Below are 18773 nucleotides of genomic sequence, written 5' to 3'. Positions count from 1 at the left end.
AAAGGTTACAATTTTCACTGATCACGCTGTAATTCAATATCCCGTCTCGAAGAAGGACTCGAAGCCTAGATTGATCAGATGGGTTCTTTTACTCCAGGAGTTTGAATTAGAGATCAAGGACAAAAAAGGGACTGAAAATCAAGTTGCTGATCATCTCTCGCCTTTAGAGGATCCAATTGCTACTTCACAAGATAAGACATTAATTAATGAGTCTTTTCCCGATGAGCAGCTGTTTGGAGTGCAAGAGGAAGAACCGTTATTTGCAGACATTGTGAACTACCTTGTGAGTAATATCATGCCTCCCGACTTGACATACGCTCAGTGGAAGAAGTTTCTGCATGACGTGAAGTGGTACATGTGGGATGAGCTGTTTCTTTTTCAACAAGGAGCTGACCAAATCATCAGGAGATGTATTCCTTACAACGAAACGGAGGGGATCTTGCGAGATTGCCACTCAACGGTTTATGGAGGACATTTTGGTGGAGAAAAGACAACAACTCGTATTCTTCAAGCAGGTTTCTTTTGGCCGACCTTGTTTAAAGATGCTCATCAGTTTGTTTTGAAATGTGATCGATGTCAACGTGTGGGTAATATGTCCAAGAGGGATGAGATGCCTCTTAATGTGCTTCTCGAGGTTGAAGTCTTCGATGTTTGGGGAATTGACTTCATGGGGCCATTTGTCTCATCTTGTAACAATCAGTATAACTTGTTGGCAATTGATTATGTGTCAAAATGGGTTGAAGTTAAGGCATTTCCAAAGAACGATGTAAGAGTAATGCTTAATTTTCTTCACAAGAATATATTCACAAGGTTTGGAACTCCAAAAGTCATAATCAGTGATGAGGGGTCGCATTTTTGCAACCGAAAGTTCACCGCTATGATGCAAAGGTATAATGTGAATCATCGCATTGCTACAGCTTATCATCCTCAGATGAATGGTCAAGCTAAGGTGTCTAACAGAGAGATCAAGCACATTTTGGAGAAAGTTGTATGTCCATCAAGGAAAGATTGGTCTTTAAAGTTTGACGAAGCTGTTTGGGCGTATAGAACAACATACAAGACTCCATTGGGAATGTCGCCGTTTCAGTTGTTTTATGGTAAAGGGTGTCATTTACCAGTGGAGATAGAGCATAAAGCGTATTGGGCTTTGAAGAAGTTGAATCTTAATTTAGATGCAGTCGGAAAGAAGAGGATGCTTCAATTGAATGAACTCGATGAGTTTCGACTTTAAGCATATGAAAACAACAAAATGTATAAGAAGAAAGTCAAGATGTGGCACGAGGGGTCTAGTGCTCAAATCATTTGTGCCCGGGCAACAAGTTCCCTTGTTCAACTCTCGTCTCCATCTTTTTCCTGGAAAGTTGAAGTCAAGGTGGTCAGGGCCGTTTGTGGTCAAAATTGTGTTTTCACATGGAGCGGCGGAGATTTTTTAGAATGATCCGGGCCAAACATTCAAGGTAAATGGTTAGAGGTTAAAGCATTACTATGGTGACATGGCAAATCGCGAGGTGGTTATTGTCATTTTATTGTCCGTTTAATCTCGAGTTTCTACGTCAAGCTAATGACGTAAAGCAAGCGCTTCTTGGGAGGCAACCCAAGTTTGTTGTACATTAGTAAGTAGAGGAAGTAAGAAGAAAAGAGAAGATCATAAAAAAATCAGAAAAACAGAAAAATTCAGGGCCAACTTCAGAAGCCATGCGCACCCGCGTTGAATTTACAAAGACACGGCGCCCCCGCGCTGATCTAGTGCGCGACCACGCTGATTTTGTGGAAGATGAGCAGGCCCACGCTGCTCTAGTGCGCGGCCACGCTGGGGTCCTGATTTAGAAAAAAACAGCAGTTATGAAGAGAAAATCGGGGACTTCTTTTAAAAATCAATTTCTACCCGAATTTTACTCTTCAACATCCCAAATTTCCCTCTCCAAATCAAACCCATAATTCCCACTATTCCTATAATCAATTCCCACTTCTATTCCATATCTAATTCTCTTCTCATCTCCTATATATACATACGCTCATACACAAACTTCTCCACCACTTCTCAAATTCTCAAACACAAATCTCTCTCAAACACTTATCTTTTATTCTCTCTTATTCAATCCTAATGGCACCCAAAAGACAAAGAACTCAAGTAAGCATCGTCACAACTGATTCTTCGAGTGCAAGTGGTGTGAGGCTGAGGTTTTCGACTCCCGAGGCTGAAGTAGAGTATACGAGGCTTCTCTTAAAGCCTATAGCAAAGGAGCGAGGTTTTATGCCATCGGGTAAGGATGGTAAGTTGTTTGAGATGATCTTGAAGATGGGCTGGGTTGCTTTTTTGCGAGGCACCCGTTGCTGTGCCCATGAGTGTTGTTCGTGAGTTCTATGCTAATGCAAAGGCGGTGAATAATGGTTTCACTATGGTCAGGGCCGGCCCTGGGGTTAAGTAGTCCTAGTGCGAAAATCAAATTCGGGGCCCTTATATCAAAAAATTTGCTAAAATACTTATTAAAATGAAAGGACAGCAGAATTTATAGTTCAATATAGCAAAAGAGTACGTGATAATATATTAATTACAAAAAAATCGACAAATGTCAATTTTCATCTAAAAAGATCTCTCCTTGCATTTTTTGAGGCAAAATCATCAATTATATGCTCAACATCGATATTTTTCAACATCTTTTTTTCTATACTCAAAAGTGCTAATCCATTCAACCTATCTTGACTCATACTTGTCTGCAAATAAGATTTGATTAACTTTAACTTTGAAAAGCTCCACTCCGCAGATGCCACTGTAATAGGTATAGTTAATAAAACCCTATAAGCAACCAAAACATTTGGAAACATGTCCATCTTCTTCACGAATTCCAAAATTTTAAGAGAATTCCATGGTATTTCATACTCATATGCTGCAGTAGGAAGCATCTCCTGTAAGATTTATAATTCTGAAAGTAAATGCTTTGCATCAATATCACAATCATCACCATGTGTCAAGGACTTTTCAAGTGTCAGACAACAAACTTTCAAGCCTTCATCATCTAAAGAGATCAATCGGGATGCATCAAACAAAAAACCAATCACAGACTCGAAAAGTTCCATTTGTTCAAATCTAATCTTCAGTTGAGAGAGTGCCATATCAACAAGAACGATAAAGTAATCTGTTCTATAATTTTCCAAGGCAGATCATTGTTCTCTTTCCGTGTCAGGGTTATCATCAAACTGTCTGTTTCTTTTAATCCTACGCTTTATCAAAAACATAGGTTCAATATCCATTTCAATAGCAAGCTCTTTAGCATCAACCATGGCTGACATAAACCCATTTTCTCTATATTTTTCAAAGAAAGAAACTAGCCCTTTTAAACTTGCAATAGCAACATCAAGACGCATATCCTCAGATTGCAAGTTTTTACTCACCAGATTAATTTTATACAATATTTTATGCCAGATAATCAAACTCAATAGAAATTCAAAACTTGAAAATTCATTCAAGGCTAGCTTTCCAGCATCCCAACATATTTTTGGATCATCAAAGACTTCAGCTAATTTCATTAAAGCATCTCTTATTTTAGGAGCTTGATATCTTATTGCTTTCACACTTTCAATGCAACTTTCCCATCTTGTCACACATAAAGATTTTAATGTCAAGTCATCAACATATTCAAGCAAAATATTCCATCTCTTAGTAGAATTAGCAAACACATTATATATAGCTTGATATGCTCCAAAAAATGATTTTCCTTTCACACAAGAGTTTGCCATATCAGAAAGTTCCAAATTAGGAGAATGACAACCACAATGCATATAAAAAGCTCTAGGATTAACATCAAGTAATCTTTTCTAAACACCTTGATGTTTTCCTCTCATATTGGAACCATTATCATACCCTTGCCCCCTCACATCATTGATATTTAAATCAAGAGAATCAAGAGCAACTTCTAACACACCAAAAAGACCCAACCCAGAAGTATCTTCCACATTCAGAAACTCTAAAAAATACTCTTCTATTTTTATTGGATAACTCGCAACATCAACACATCTGATTACCAAAGTCATTTGCTCCATACGGCTTGCATCAGGAGTGCAATCAAAAATCACAGAAAAATATTTAGCATCCTTGATTTTCTTTATTATTGTACTTTTTACACTTGATGCCAAGGTTACTATCAAGTCATTTTGTATTTTATGACTAAGATAATGATAATGAATGTCCTTGTTCTGAATGAGTCTAAAATGGTGTTTCATTACTTGATCAAACTCAGATATAGACTCAAGAAAACCCAGAAAATTACCATTTGAATCTTCAAATATTTTTTCAGTTGTCCCACGATATGCCAAATTATTCATTGCAAGGCGTTTAACAATAGCAATTATTCTGATCATAACTTGCTTCCAGTGTTCATTATCTTTTTTTATTTGTTCCTGCAAATCCTTGTCAGTAGTTTGATCTGTTTTCAATCTAACTTGCAGTTCAGCCCATGCTCTAAGGTTAATAAGATGTTCAAGACTATCTTCGTGTTGCTTAAGCTTTTCACCTAAATGCACCCAATCATCTACCCCAACACTTTCGAAATTACTTTTTGCACGAGCCTTTCTTACTACTTTACAACAAAAACAGAACACCTTATTTAATTCTTTCGGGTAAACTAACCATTTTCTGTCAGCAAGTTCTCCACTTCTTAGTTTCTGATCAAAATAGTATGTCGAAAACCCTCTACTGCATTTATCCTTAGGAAATTTTATATTAGTTTCTCTAATTGGACCATTTTCAATAAGCAAATCCCTCATTTTACTATCCAATCCATCCCACACTCTAGGATCATAAATATTCAAAGATAGAGAACCAGATTCACTAGGATTAGTTTCTTCCCTATTTTCATTATCCATATTTTCAGGCACATCAGTTTCTTCTTCAATCACATTGTTTTCACGCCTTCGTTAACTACATCCTCATCTTCCGCAAAAATTTCTACAACATTAGAAACTTCTGTTTCTATAACTTCATGTTCTTTTTCTATAGAATTACTTGGTGGTTTAGCTTTCTTCCAAAGTTTCTGAAGAGATCCCTGTAATGGTTTTAATTTTTCTTCTTCCTCCTTTTTTCTTTTCCATTTCTCATTACCTCATTACCACTTAGATACTTTTTAGTCGACATTTTTTCAACCAAAACAACAAGAAAATCAATAGAGCAGAGGTAAAATGGAACCTGGAAAAAGGATGAACAAGTAGTGTAGTAGTGTCAAAATCTTCAATTCTGATCCAATCCTCCTACAAGTTCCCAAACTGCAAAAAAATCACAAAAATTGTCTATTCTTGTGATTACAATTTATCTACTATAATTTTAAGATTACATATAATTATATTTATATATACTTACATAAAAAAGTAGAAAAGAAAGTTATACGAAAAGAGCATACCTTTGGGCTTTGATTCTCTGAAGTATTGATCAATAAAGTGATGAAGTGGTATGTGGTGATTAATGAAGTGATCAACTGACTATATGTATAACCAGTTACGTGTCTCTATTTTGTAAAACTAAAAAAAACCCTTCACCTCCTGTACACCTATATCAATACATATACAGGTGAAAAAAAAATTTGGCCCCCTAGTCCAGTGGGCCTAGTGTTGGAGCATTGGTTGCACCTGGCCAAGGTCGGCCCTGACTATGGTTAGGGGGATGACGGTGGAGTATAGTGCGGATGTGATAAGGTGGGTGATTGAGCAGCCCGCGAGGAAGCCCGGTCAGGACACCTGGAATGATAGGACTCCAGAGGACTTTGATTTGGATTTGATAGTACCTACTCTGTGTGTGCCGGAGACTCATTGGAAGTTCAAGAGTGCGCGACTATTGTGGGGGATTCTTCAGGGTGACTATGTGGACCTTGAGATGGTGATCTACCAGGGTATTCTGAGATTCTTGAGAGGGGGTACTATGGATTCAATACCCTATGCGTCTGTTGTGACGAAGCTGTGTGTGGCAATTGGTGTTCATTGGCCAGCACACGAGCAGCTCCAGATTCCGAGTGCTCCGATTGACAGCACCATTTTGTCTACGATGCATAAGTGGGATGGAGGCAAACCTGATTTGAAGGGGATTGGTTATTCTTTTGACCATCTGCCTGGTGGGAGGCCAGTTGCTGGGGTAGCTCAGTCGAGCAGGACTGCTTGGAGATCTCAGCTAGGTGAGGAGGCCGGTCCATCACAGCAGGAACATGAGGAAGCAGGAGCGGATGTTAGAGTTGGTTTGATCACGACACAGTATAGGCATCTAGCGAGGAGGATGGATGCGATGCATGACATCCATAGTCGGTTTGCACGTGATCTCACCCAGGCACTAATGATTGCATTCAGAGCCATAGGTGTTGACATCCAGTGGCCAGTATTTGGTGAGGACTCTGTGTATCCACCTCCAGACACGCCTGACACTCCACCCGTTGGGGGTGAGGATCCTGATTCCGAGTAGGTATGCCTGATTACTTACTATTACCTTTACTAAGGACAGTGAAAATTTTAAGTTTGGGGGTAGTAGTTGAAGGAATATGTTTTGTGGGAGTCGCATATAGTTTGCATATTCATGATATTTTAGTGCATATAGTTGTATATTTTTCCATGTAGTTTTTTTTATTATTTTTGTAGTTTTTATGATAGTTTGTTCATATAGTTCATGCATTTGCATAATAATATGATCCCTTAGATGATTTTTTCCGATTGACATGTGATATCGATGCTAGTGTAGTGGTGTCGTATTTAGTGATGTTAAGTCTTGTCGAATTGATTTGCATGCTAGAGACAATTATATTTCACTAAGTCTTATAGGTTACTTGAGTGCTAGATCATGATCATGGTTTGTTGTTTGTTGAGGTTTAATCGCTTGTTTATATTTAGAATTTAAGATATTCTCTTAATGATAAAATAACACGGATTTTTAAAAAATTGGAGAAATTGAATTTCATTGCTAGTTATTGTGGCTATGTGTCAATTGGCTAGTAGCCGGCTCATATTTATATGAGTAGTCTAGGGTTGAACGAGATGGAGCGAAACGTACTCGTTCAGAAATTTGTGAAAAAGAAAAAAAAAAGAAAAAAAAAAGAGAAAAAAAATATAAGTGTTATGTATAGTTGATCACGAGTGGGCCCTTTAGTACTCGAGTTATTAAGTTCTTAGGGGACTTTGTGCCTAGTGACCTAAGGCTTTTATAGTCTGGGATCCGCTAACCTAACGCTCGCTACATGGGTACTATTGTATAAATCTTTTGTGGACCTCACTCATTGCACGGTCAAATAAGCATATTTGTGTTGTCTTGTTGTGAATAAAAGCATAAATCCATATAAAACTCCATTATAAGAATTGAAGTATTATAATTTATTTTGAGTCTAGCTTTTATTTTATCAATAACCATGCAATTGCATTGATGAGTAGTGAGTCATGATATTGATCTAGTTGCGATAGTATATCTGTAAGCATTTGCACACACGCACGTCTCTAGTTTGTAGGTTGATTTATAAGGTTTGATTGATCTTTATGCAAATAACTGCAGTTGTTGAAATGTTGCTGGTTGATTGGTTTAGTTATTCTATGGGGATCGTTGCATTCATTTAGTTGCATTCATGCATTTTTATTTCTTGTTCTTTGAGTCTGTTTATGCTTGAGGACAAACATCGATTCAAGTTTGGGGGTATGTTGAGTGGCATTTATGACACTTTGTAACGCTCCATTAATATTTGAATTGGTGTATTTGTACTCAAGTTGTTGGTGTTTTAATGTGTTTTCTAGTGTTTTTGCATTTCAGGCACTAATCCGGAATTCAGGTGAATTAGCATTATTTTGGTGCTAATATGGTGTTAGGATGGGGTCCAAGGAATAAAGCTCGAGAAGCCAACTCATTGCAGCAAGAAAAGAAAGAAATCATAATTTTATCTAGGAGGCCATCGCGCCCGCGCTGTCATAGCGCGCGCCCACGCTGTCATAGCGCGCGCCCATGCTGTCATAGCGCGCGCCTGCGCCCAATCTTCAGAGACACAGCACGCCCGCGCTGATCAAGCTCGCGGCTGCGCCGGGTCAGGATGTTAATATCCTGATTGTGCTTGGCTTCTAGTTGGAGGACTTCTACTTTGTATGGGATGCTATATATACTTAAATAAGAGACGTTTTTCATAGAGTGACGTAAAGGAGCTGAAGGAGAAGATGACAAGAATACCTATATCACAATTCAACGAAGGCAAAGAAAATCTAATTTATTCTTGTCAATCTTTGTTCTAAGTTATAATCTTGGATTCTTGTTTCCTGTTTTTTTGAACCTAATACTCTGGATTACGTACTTTGTTTATTAGTTATTTATAAAGACTACGTTTATTATACCATGCTTTCATCGGAACCCACGTTGATGATGAGTCCGATTATGGGCTAATCGTTTTTGTGGGGTTCTAGCAGATTTATTTATGGATTTCTTTAGTTGATTTGTTTCGATGCCTTATTGTGTGGTGATTGTATGATAACCTAGTATTGGTTGTGCTTATTCGTCTTACGAGAGTCGCGAACTTATAAGATAGCATGTTAATTCTTAATGAAGCGACAGTGAATTTAAGGATTTAGAACTTGTCATGCTAGCATAGGTTCATGTGTTATTGTTATGCATGATTTGTAGGTAATTTTAACCATCTTACTTGCCCTATATAATCACGATAGATAACTTGTGTACTAAACCATTATGTTGTCAAATTCTATAGACATATAGGGTCTCAATATAATTGTTGTCTATTCAGCTTCTATCTCTTTTGTGGATGTCTGGTAGTTTGGTATTTGTGCAATGAAATTTGGTGATTATCGGTTTCATGTTATCTGATTAGTGTTATCACCATTACATGCTAAGGTTAAGAACAGAAATGCTATTGAATGAAGTACTTAATGAAGTTAGAATTCCATGTTTGTGTTATATATTATTTAACTCTCTTAATCTCTTTAGTTAATGTTCTCTAGTATAATTGTCAATAGATGATCGTAGTATAATCAAAACCCAAATTGTTATTCGCCTTAGCATTGAATAATAACCATATTATTGTTGTATAAGTGCATAAATTACAAAGTTAACCTAAACCAGTCTCTGTGGAAACGAATCTGATTTATATCTTATACAACTTGCGAACGCTTATACCTGCGTGAATTTTAGCGCGTGTTTAGCGACTAACAGCTGTTGTCTAAAGGAGTTATCATATTTTACTTGGTTGGAAAAGAAATAACAAGTCATAGTCTGATCAACCATGTCCCTTTAAATTCTGTAGAAATGGCTTCATAGTTGATCGTCATGTTGACCAATATTCCCAACTCCTTATACCGCCCAACTATGAGATTACCAATTGTTACCAATTGTTAGCTCCCAACTGGTTAGGTCCCGAAGCATTCTAATCCAATCTATAAATGTTAGGTCCCTAAGATTTAGGTTCCAATCATAAACAGATTCGAGACCCGAAGTATCAAGAACAATGTTTAGGGATAGGGAATGGGATATGATGTTTCTCTTTCTTCCTCACTGTGAGTGTGTGATTCTGTTTCGTGTACCTCACAAGTGTTCACTCTTCTCTCCACTCGTGTTTACATTCATTCTCACAAGTGTATCACTCCTCTCGTAGCACCAAAATCTAGTTGTACATGCAAGGAAAATCACCTTAGCCATCCTTAAGGAGGTCATAGGTGGTACAATGGGAGTTTGCAAATACCCATCCTTGTTAGACTCTTCAGATGAATCTGAGTCATAATTATGTTACATCCTATTTTAAATATATCATTGAATGATACTTGTTAAGTACTTTAGATACCAATAATTATGTTACATCCTATTTTAAATATTAAAATAAGATATCAATGAATTAAATACCAATTATCTATCAAAAAGATATCAGCATTCAATTTCATATATTATACTGTTAGGTCACACACACACTGTAGAGGGGGTGAATACAGTGTATAGTACACTCAAATCGAACTTAAAGAACTTAAGTAACAGAAAACAAACTTTATTGAAACAATAAGCTCTGTTACAGTATAGAACTGTTACCTCTCAGTGATGAACAAATATCACGAGAGCTTCTAGGGTTATATAGAATAATAACTTCGATAATGATAACACTTATAGTGTAAACCCTATGCCTGTGTTTATATACTACACAGTTACAAGATAATCGCTAATTGATATGGAATATAATTCTGCTTCCTAAAATATATCAATCAGATATCTTCTATTCCAAGTATTCCATTCTTCACGGAATTCCTTCTTCAGGCATATCTCTTCTTATGTTTATCTCGATCTTCTTTCCTTTAATCAGCTACTGTCCTTATCTGATTTTCCCCCAGCACTTAAGTTCGGATATCTATCTTCTGATGATTATCTCCTGATAATATAAGTACTGATATCCTTAAGTCCTGACTTCCAGTATAAGTACTGATCAACAGTTAAGCACTGATTTATCCTGTTCACGTAAGATCTGAAAGCTAAACATAAAACATATTAGCCATGACATTATCAAATATATCTAACAACCTCCCCCAACTTGTAAATTAACAAAATATACAAGCTAAACAGATATTTGATGATGTCAATAACATTAAGTACAAATGCATGAGAAATAGACTAGATAACTACAACTTACAGTCCTTAAAGTTTTACCAATTTCAACTTCTGATAACAACTTCAATCTGTATAAATATCAGAATTTAAGCAGTTGTATATCTTCGACTTGGCTTCATCATCTTTTGATCTCTCTGATGTCAGGAGTTGTTCTGAGATAGTTCTTCAACAAACATTTCTCAGCATATCTTAGTTCATCAATCATTCTCCTTTTAACACCTTTAAGCTCTGCAGTATCTTCACCAGTTTGAAAGATTGCAGCTCTGAGATCATTAATCTTTGCTTTCCTTAACTCCTGATCTAGTCTTATGACATAAGCTTTGTCAGATTCAAGATTGAATTCAAGTCCCTTAATACCAAGATACGTTCTGATCTGTGCAGTATTAGGCTTCATATCAACAATATCACCATTGTGATCTCTGTACTTTGGAACATATCTGTTGTCAGACTTAACAGAATAAAGCCTTTTCTGTCTCTGAATCTGTTCTTTTAAGTAGTTTGCAGCAGTCTCTGTTATTCTGTCATCCGCTTGAAGTAAGAAAAGTACATGCTCCAATTCTTCAAAATACTTTAAAGGAATGGCATTTTGTCTTATATGATAAACCCTACCATCTGTCATGAAATACAACATGATGTATTCTTTCAAGTAGGTATGGTAAACCATCTGTACAGATTCCAGTTGATTCAATCTCTCAGGAGTTGCTCCAATACCTGGTTCACTCAAGGAAGTTGGATCATCGATAGTGTTGTGTACTCTTCTTTCATCAGCACTTCCCAATCAAGTTTTATCTCTAGCTTCCTTTCCAGTAACTACTCTTGCTTCAAAACCACTTGGAGTAGTCTTCAAAGATTGAGTCTGTTTTGCTTTAGTGAATCCTGGTAGGAGTGTTTTAGATCTATTTTCTGATATCAAGTTAACTTGAGCACTGTCAGAGGTTACTTGCTTCTTCTGAATATCAGAACTTACAATTTCTTGACTCTGAACAACTTGAGCCATGTCAGAGGTTGTTTTAAGAACTTTTCTTGAAGTAAGAGCAAGATCATCTTTTCCATCAGTAATTTCTTCTTCCTCAGGAGGTACATAAGGCTTGATAGGTTCACCAACCTTTTCTTTACCCTTGGATCTTGGATCTATCTGTGGTTGTGATCTAGCCAAAGTTTCTTCAGTATGTATCCTTTCTTTGATCACAATGCCTTTAGGTTTTGGAAGTAACTTTTTACCAGAAGCTTCAGATTTAGATGTGACTTTCTCTAATTTAAGTCTGGCTTCTTCTTCCTTTAAACTTTCCAAGTCCATCCCTGGATTTTCTTGAAGAAATAACTGTCTTGACATTTCCTCATCAAGATCTAGAAGTTCATCAGAACTTATCCTTTTACCAGCAGCAAAACTTATTCTTTTCCCAGTATCAGAACTTGTTCTGTGACTAGCTTGTCTTGATGTAAACCTTCTACCTTGACTATGACCACTACCCATTCCAGAGGTTCCTTGGTCATCTTTTCCATCATCCTTTCCTTGCAGTGTCTTGTTGGTTTTGCATTTGGACTTAATTACCTTCTCCCCCTTTTTGGCATCATCAGGTAATAAAAGAGAGATAAGTAGTTCCACTGAGGTCTGGATTTCAGTAAGTTGCGATTGCTGAGAAGCTTGATTTGTCAGAATTTGATCAATCTGAGCTTGTTGCTTCTCTTGAGTTTTCTCAATATAAGCAACCCTGTCAATGGTAGGTTGGAAGAACTTTTTCTTATCAATTTTCCAAACTTGTTACTGTTTGATAAAGTTCTCCTGAATCTTGTGTAGCTCTGCATGAGTGTTGGAATGAAGACCTTGTAGATGTTTAGTACTCAATGCAGTGACTCTAAGCTGGGTTTTAAAATCATCAGAATTTAACATTTCATCAGCTTTAGTCAAGTGCTCAGCAAGATGTAAAGCATTTGGAACACATAAAACTGAGTTCCATTCCTTAGTCCACTCCTGACCTGCAGGAGTTTCACTCCAAGGTACTGGTGCATCCCTGATAACAAACTCCTTTACCAGTTCAGACTTAGGAAGAGTCAGTGGAGGAGTATGTCCTGAAGGACCTGCTTCATCAGCATCTACAGTTGTAGCAGCCTTACCAGTATCTCCAACATTTGCAGCATCAGAACTTAGAGAATCAGTATCTTCTGATAAGACAACAGTGTGAGTAGCAATGGAGGCTTCAACATCCTCTAATTGCTGATCTGATACTAAGTTCTGATCAACAGCCATATCCTGATGCTCACCTAAAATCTGATCATCAGCATCTTGATGCAGAGAAGGTGTTGTTGATAACTCTGGAGTTTGAACAGCATCAATAACAGGTGTTGGAGAGGTATTATTTGCTGTTGGAGCTTCTAAGAAAAGTATTTCAGGCACAACCAGGTTCTGAATATCAATTTCAGCACTTGTGCCTGGATCAACAAGAGACACAGAAGGTGAATTAGCCTTGTCAGATACAGCTTCCTGAGATGGAGTTGATGGAGAAGAAGTGACTGGAGCAAATTCCTTGTCTTGTGAGATCAGAGATTCCTGATCCCCTTCCTTAGCTGCTTCCTCCTCATCATCTGAAACTGGCCTGTGTGCCCTCTGTTTCTTGTACTTCCTTGTTGATTTGGATTCCTTGGGAGTTTCAGGAACTGTCATACGTCTAAGCCTCTTGAGAAGCCTAGAACCCCCAATTGCAGAATCCTTCTGAGAAGTTGCCTTCTCAGCTTCATCTACCACAGGTTCTGAAGAAGGAATCTGATCCTCAGAATCTGATTCATCTCTCAAAGTAATTCTCCTCCTCTTTTGAGGTGTTTGAGGAACAGTCTTTGTTCTCTTTGGCCTAGAGGATGTAGGCTTCACAGTAGGTGCTGAAGAAGAAGGTTGAGCAGTCTGTGAAGTGGAGAGATAGGATTTGAGATAAGTTCTGAGGGTAGGTTGAGTAGAATGAGAGGTAGGTACTGAAGTTGATGGATTTTGGTTATGGTGAGTTGATTGAACATTTGAGTAAACAGATGTGTAAGTAGCAGGATCAGCATTTACCAGAATCTGTTTCACAGACTGAGGAATCTGTAATGATCTCACCATTGATTTCTTAGTATCAGCATTTATCAGGTCGTTAAAGTACCTTTTTGCAACCTTAAAAGATGGGGTTCGGGTGCTGACTAACTGAGGTTCATCAGTACAATAAGTGTAAATAAGTTGACAGAATCTAGCAAAATAAACAACATCTCGATCCTCTGTCATCCTATCCCCAATAAAACCAATTAAAGCAGTTGCAAAATCAAAATGAGTTTGATTGATAATTGCATACCCGATGTGCTGACTCATAATGGGAATAGCATCAAAATTCGAACATTTATTGCCAAAAGCTTTGGTGATGCAATCAAAGAAGAAACTCCATTCTCTTCTGATATTAGCCCGTTTCAACTGTCCAAGTTTCGTCAGACTCTTTTCATATCCCAATTCAGCCATAAACTCCCGAAGGGCTGAGTCCTCTGGAACGGAGAAAGTACAATCCTCTGAAAGATGTAAAGCCCTGCGTAATGTACCAGGAGTGACTACAAAAGATGAATCACCCACTTGGAAGATAATACTGGGAGTTCCACGGTTACCACCATCATCAAAAACGCCAGTCCTCCAGAACCTCAGAACTTGTTGACTTGAAAATAGTTCAGGCTGAGTTAAGGCGTACCCAACCTCACTATGTGCAAGAAGATCTTGCACAAAGTACAATTCAGACGGAGCGTCAGCATGATCAAGAATTGCAGCATAGTTTTTTGGAACAAACTTTGCTCCATCAATGATTAAATCCTTTGGTGCCATATGAAAAAAAAATTGAGAATTAAGTATGCCTGATAGGTGTTTGATATAATATCTGTATAAAAACAACGGAAATAGTAAAGTGAAGGAGAGTAAAAGTAAGAAGAGAGATAAAAGATGAAGAAATTAAAAAGATTAAAGAAATCTTCTCTCTGCTGTACTTATAAAAAAAATATTACCGTTGGACACCTGTCAGACATGCAGTAATAACGGATAGTTATTGGGCTCGAGAAAACAGTAATCATGACTTACCCATTTGCCGAGTTTTAAGGAAAAACTGTTCCATTTATCAAGGGAAACAATTCAAATTTTAACCCGTTATCACTGATTGAATTATTTGTCACTACAACATTAATATTCTGAAAATAAATCATGTTAAAAATGACCGAGATAATGTCGATGAATAAGTGCTAAAAGAGAATCAGAACTTAACTAAAAGTACAATTTAATGGTCATCAGAATATCAATCAGGATTTATCAACACAAGATAAAATAACTCAGAGACACAATCTTGAAGTAAAAACAGTTTTCATTAATATATCAAGTCAATACATTTATGAAATGGAAATTATATCAATACTTATACAAGATTTTCCCTAAGCTTCTAATCCTAACATCAACAGCTTTAGTCCTGGCTAAGAAGCCTGACAAAGATGAGGATGAAGAAGAACAGGAAGAAGACAAGATTAAGTCATCTTCCTCTTCCTATCTTCGACGAACAAGATGGCGAGTCGTATGATTCGCTCTTGCTGACGGATAGCTTCCCGCCTTTCCTCCTCCAGGCGCTCCAGATGGCGATGGTAATCCATCTCGAAGAATAGAAGGTGAGCCAGCACCTCCTGTGAGACAGATTCCCAGATCTCCTCAGGAATGGCTGTTATATGCCACTCCTGCTGCCACTCGGCACAACTGAGCTCCATTGTGAAGGTTTGTGTGTTCAAAAACATGTTGTATCGAACCATTGTGTTTTTGACAGTAGAAGGAGGATAAGTGTGTGAGAAGAATATGATGGAAAGACTGATGTGAAGTGGTTGCTTATATAGGCAAGAGAATGCCAAGAGACGCAAAGATATTTAATGCTGACAGGTAGAATTAATTCTACCTCGTCTCCCTAGACTTTGAAAAAGAATAACAGTCATTGGAAAGAGGAATCATGGTCTAGACCGCACAAGACACAAGAAACAGTGGACTGTTTAAGTACAAAACCATTAATCCTAATGATAGTGACTATTAATCTTCCACTTCAACATATTTTGAGTACAAACTGAGACTGTTATCAAATTTTATTCAAAGATAAGCCAAGTAAAGGATTAGACTGAGAAATCAGAACTTAGACCTATACCAGAACTTAACAGTCATCAGAACATAATTTCTTAACTCGAAAAAGGAATGCCCATCTTAGTAAATCCTCATACAAGTTCTGAGTTATGGACGTCAGAACTTAATCATCAGAACGTGTAACTTAGAACTTGTCCTCAGAATTTGTGCAATAAGGACACACTGACTGTTTATCGAAAATGACATAGACCACCACAGAAATTTTCATCATTCAGATGGAGTGATTAGTGTGTGCATTAAGCAAAAAAACAGACAAAGAGTAAAGTCTGATTCACTTCAGTACATCTGAGAAATAAGGCATAACTAAAATTTTGCTAAAGATCTGTCATTGTCCTGAAACCTACTGATGAATGAGTTCATGCTTGAGTCCACCTCAACTGTTTTGTGCTCATTTTATGCATCTTTTGAAATTCTATTTTACAGTGGCTTCTCAGTGTAAGTGAGTCACGACTGTTTATCAGAATTTATGCTATTATCAGAGTATTTCTCCAGTAATCATAGAGTGTGAAAAGTCACCAAGAAAATATTTTGCTTTTCTAATGCATATTTACTTAATACCAGCAATGCACTTGGGTCGTCCCTTCCACATTTTTACTCTATATCTCAAAGGAGTACCTGATTTTATTCTTTAATCTTTTTGCTTTTTCTTTTGATAAGTGAGGTTTATCAGCACTTAGTACATTCAGCAGTTTTACTAGTATCAGAACTTAACAGAGGAGTAGCATTATTCTAATTTGTGACTTAGTAATAAGATATACAAAGTAAACTTAACTAAGCTCAAATATCAGAATTTGCTAGTGTCATAAGATTTCCACTAAAATCATTACTTCTTCCATGGAATCATTTGTTTATTGAAGACTACTAGGTCAGTTATCTAGCACAGTTATCCTCATAGGATTGAATAGGTACTAGGACAAACATATCACTTATCAGAGTTTAGAAACATATATCAGACAACAGTCAGTACTTAAGGACATTTATCAATTAAGCACAGAATATACAATGAGATTAATTCTGTAAATACTGAGCATAAAGTCTGATAACACAAAACAAGTCTAAGCAGATTTAGAGAAAGAACCTGAAACCATTCCAAGTTCATTTACCAATCTTGTAAAAGTAGCTTCACATAATGGTTTTGTGAAGATATCTGCCAACTGTTGATCTGTAGGAACAAAATGCAATTCCACTGTGCCTTCATCCACATGTTCCCTGATGAAGTGGTACCTGATGCTGATGTGCTTTGTCATAGAGTGTTGAACTGGATTTCCTGTCATAGCAATAGCACTTTGATTATCACACTAAATAGGGATTTTGAAATATATTAACCCATAATCCAGTAACTGATTCTTCATCCAAAGAATCTGTGCACAACAGCTTCCTGCAGCAATATACTCTGCTTCTGCAGTTGATGTGGAAATTGACTTTTGTTTCTTGCTGTACCAAGAAACCAATCTGCCTCCAAGAAATTGGCAGCTTCCACTTGTGCTTTTCCTGTCAATTTTGCAACCTGCAAAATCTGCATCTGAGTAACCGATTAGTTTAAAACCTGATTCTCTAGGATACCATAATCCCAGAGCAGCTGTTCCTTTAAGATACTTAAAGATTCTTTTTACAGCTGTTAAGTGAGGTTCTCTTGGATCTGCTTGAAATCTTGCACAAAGACAGGTAGCATACATGATATCAGGTCTACTAGCAATTAGATAGAGTAGAGAGCCGATCATACCTCTGTAGTCAGTAATATCTACTGATTTACCGGTATCCTTATCCAGTTTTGTTGCAGTGGCCATTGAAGTGGATGCACTTGAACAATCTTGCATTCCAAATTTCTTTAGCAAGTTTCTGGTGTACTTGGTTTGACAAATAAAAGTGCCTTCCTCATTCTGCTTGACTTGAAGGCCCAGAAAATAGCTAAGTTCCCCCATCATACTCATCTGATATCTTGACTGCATTAGTTTGGCAAACTTCTTGCAAAGTTTGTCATTTGTAGATCCAAAAATGATATCATCAACATAAATCTGGACCAGAAGTAAGTCCTTTCCATGGTTGAGGTAGAACAGTGTTTTGTCTATTGTCCCTCTGTTTAATCCACTTTCCAGAAGAAACTGAGCTAAAGTCTCATACCATGCTCTAGGAGCTTGCTTAAGTCCATAAAGTGCTTTGTCAAGTCTGTAGACATAATCTGGATGTTTGGTATCTACAAAACTTGGAGGTTGTTCAACATATACCTCTTCCTCCAATTCTCCATTGAGAAAAGCACTTTTCACATCCATTTGAAAGACAGTAAACTTTTTGTGAGCAGCATAAGCCAAAAATATCCTTATGGCTTCTAACCTAGCAACTGGTGCAAATGTTTCATCATAATCAATTCCCTCCTGTTGAGAATATCCTTTTGCAACCAGCCTTGCCTTATTCCTTGTAATTATGCCATCACTGTCAGTTTTCTTTCTGAATACCCACTTTGTACCAACAACAGATCTATTCTTTGGTCTTGGCACTAGGGTCCAGACTTTGTTTCTTTCAAATTCATTCAACTCTTCCTGCATTGCTTGCACCCAATCAGCATCTTGAAGAGCTTCTTCCACTTTCTTTGGCTCAGTCTGAGAGAGAAAAGAATTGTATAGACACTCATTTAAAGTACCTGTTCTAGTTCTGACACATGCATCAGGATTTCCAATTATCAAATCAGGTGTATGTGATTTTGTCCACTTCCTTGCAGATGGAAGGTTTTCTCTAGAACTGGATGCTCCCCCATGATCCATGCTATCTTCATTTTCATTTTCTGATGCTCCCCCTGAAACTATGCTCTCTGAGTTGGATTCTTCAGTATTTAGATTTTCAGCACTATCAGAACTTGGCTTATCAGAACTTGACGAATCAGAACTTGAAGAGCCAGATGCATGTTCTGATGTTTCTTGAGATGTGGTAGGATCTTGAGTATGCTCCCCCTGCATAGGTGCATCTTCCTTTAACGTAGTCACCACAGTTTCAATAACATCAGAGTTTAATCCGTCA

At 37.4% G+C, this 18773-nt stretch overlaps 3 protein-coding genes across 3 annotated transcripts; all 3 read right to left on the bottom strand.

Annotated features, from left to right (window-relative positions):
- Nucleotides 1–2580: 2580 nt before the first annotated feature.
- Nucleotides 2581–3114, bottom strand: LOC141674387 (uncharacterized). Its single transcript, XM_074481096.1, has 2 exons — nt 3001–3114; nt 2581–2907 (listed from the first exon to the last, which is right to left on the bottom strand). Exons 1-2 carry the CDS (start codon nt 3112–3114, stop codon nt 2581–2583), a joined length of 441 nt encoding a protein of 146 aa, XP_074337197.1.
- Nucleotides 3115–3162: 48 nt separating this feature from the next.
- LOC141674386 (uncharacterized) lies at nt 3163–3738 on the bottom strand. Its single transcript, XM_074481095.1, has one exon. The coding sequence runs from the start codon at nt 3736–3738 to the stop codon at nt 3163–3165; it is 576 nt and encodes a 191-aa protein (XP_074337196.1).
- Nucleotides 3739–3816: 78 nt separating this feature from the next.
- Nucleotides 3817–4863, bottom strand: LOC141674385 (uncharacterized). Its single transcript, XM_074481094.1, has one exon. The coding sequence runs from the start codon at nt 4861–4863 to the stop codon at nt 3817–3819; it is 1047 nt and encodes a 348-aa protein (XP_074337195.1).
- Between the last annotated feature and the right edge of the window lie 13910 nt (nt 4864–18773).

This window comes from Apium graveolens, chromosome 7 (assembly GCF_009905375.1).
Source record: "Apium graveolens cultivar Ventura chromosome 7, ASM990537v1, whole genome shotgun sequence".
Classification (NCBI taxonomy): domain Eukaryota; kingdom Viridiplantae; phylum Streptophyta; class Magnoliopsida; order Apiales; family Apiaceae; genus Apium; species Apium graveolens.
Note: the sequence above shows the minus strand (reverse complement) of the source record. Positions and strands in the feature narration are given on the sequence as shown.

Coding starts and splice junctions, on each gene's coding strand:
- LOC141674386 (XM_074481095.1), bottom strand. CDS start 3,738: ATGGCAAACTCTTGTGTGAAAGGAAAATCATTTTTTGGAGCATATCAA.
- LOC141674385 (XM_074481094.1), bottom strand. CDS start 4,863: ATGGATAATGAAAATAGGGAAGAAACTAATCCTAGTGAATCTGGTTCT.
- LOC141674387 (XM_074481096.1), bottom strand. CDS start 3,114: ATGGCACTCTCTCAACTGAAGATTAGATTTGAACAAATGGAACTTTTC. Junction 2,908..3,000: donor TAGATGATGAAGGCTTGAAA/GTTTGTTGTCTG, acceptor TAAATCTTACAG/GAGATGCTTCCTACTGCAGC.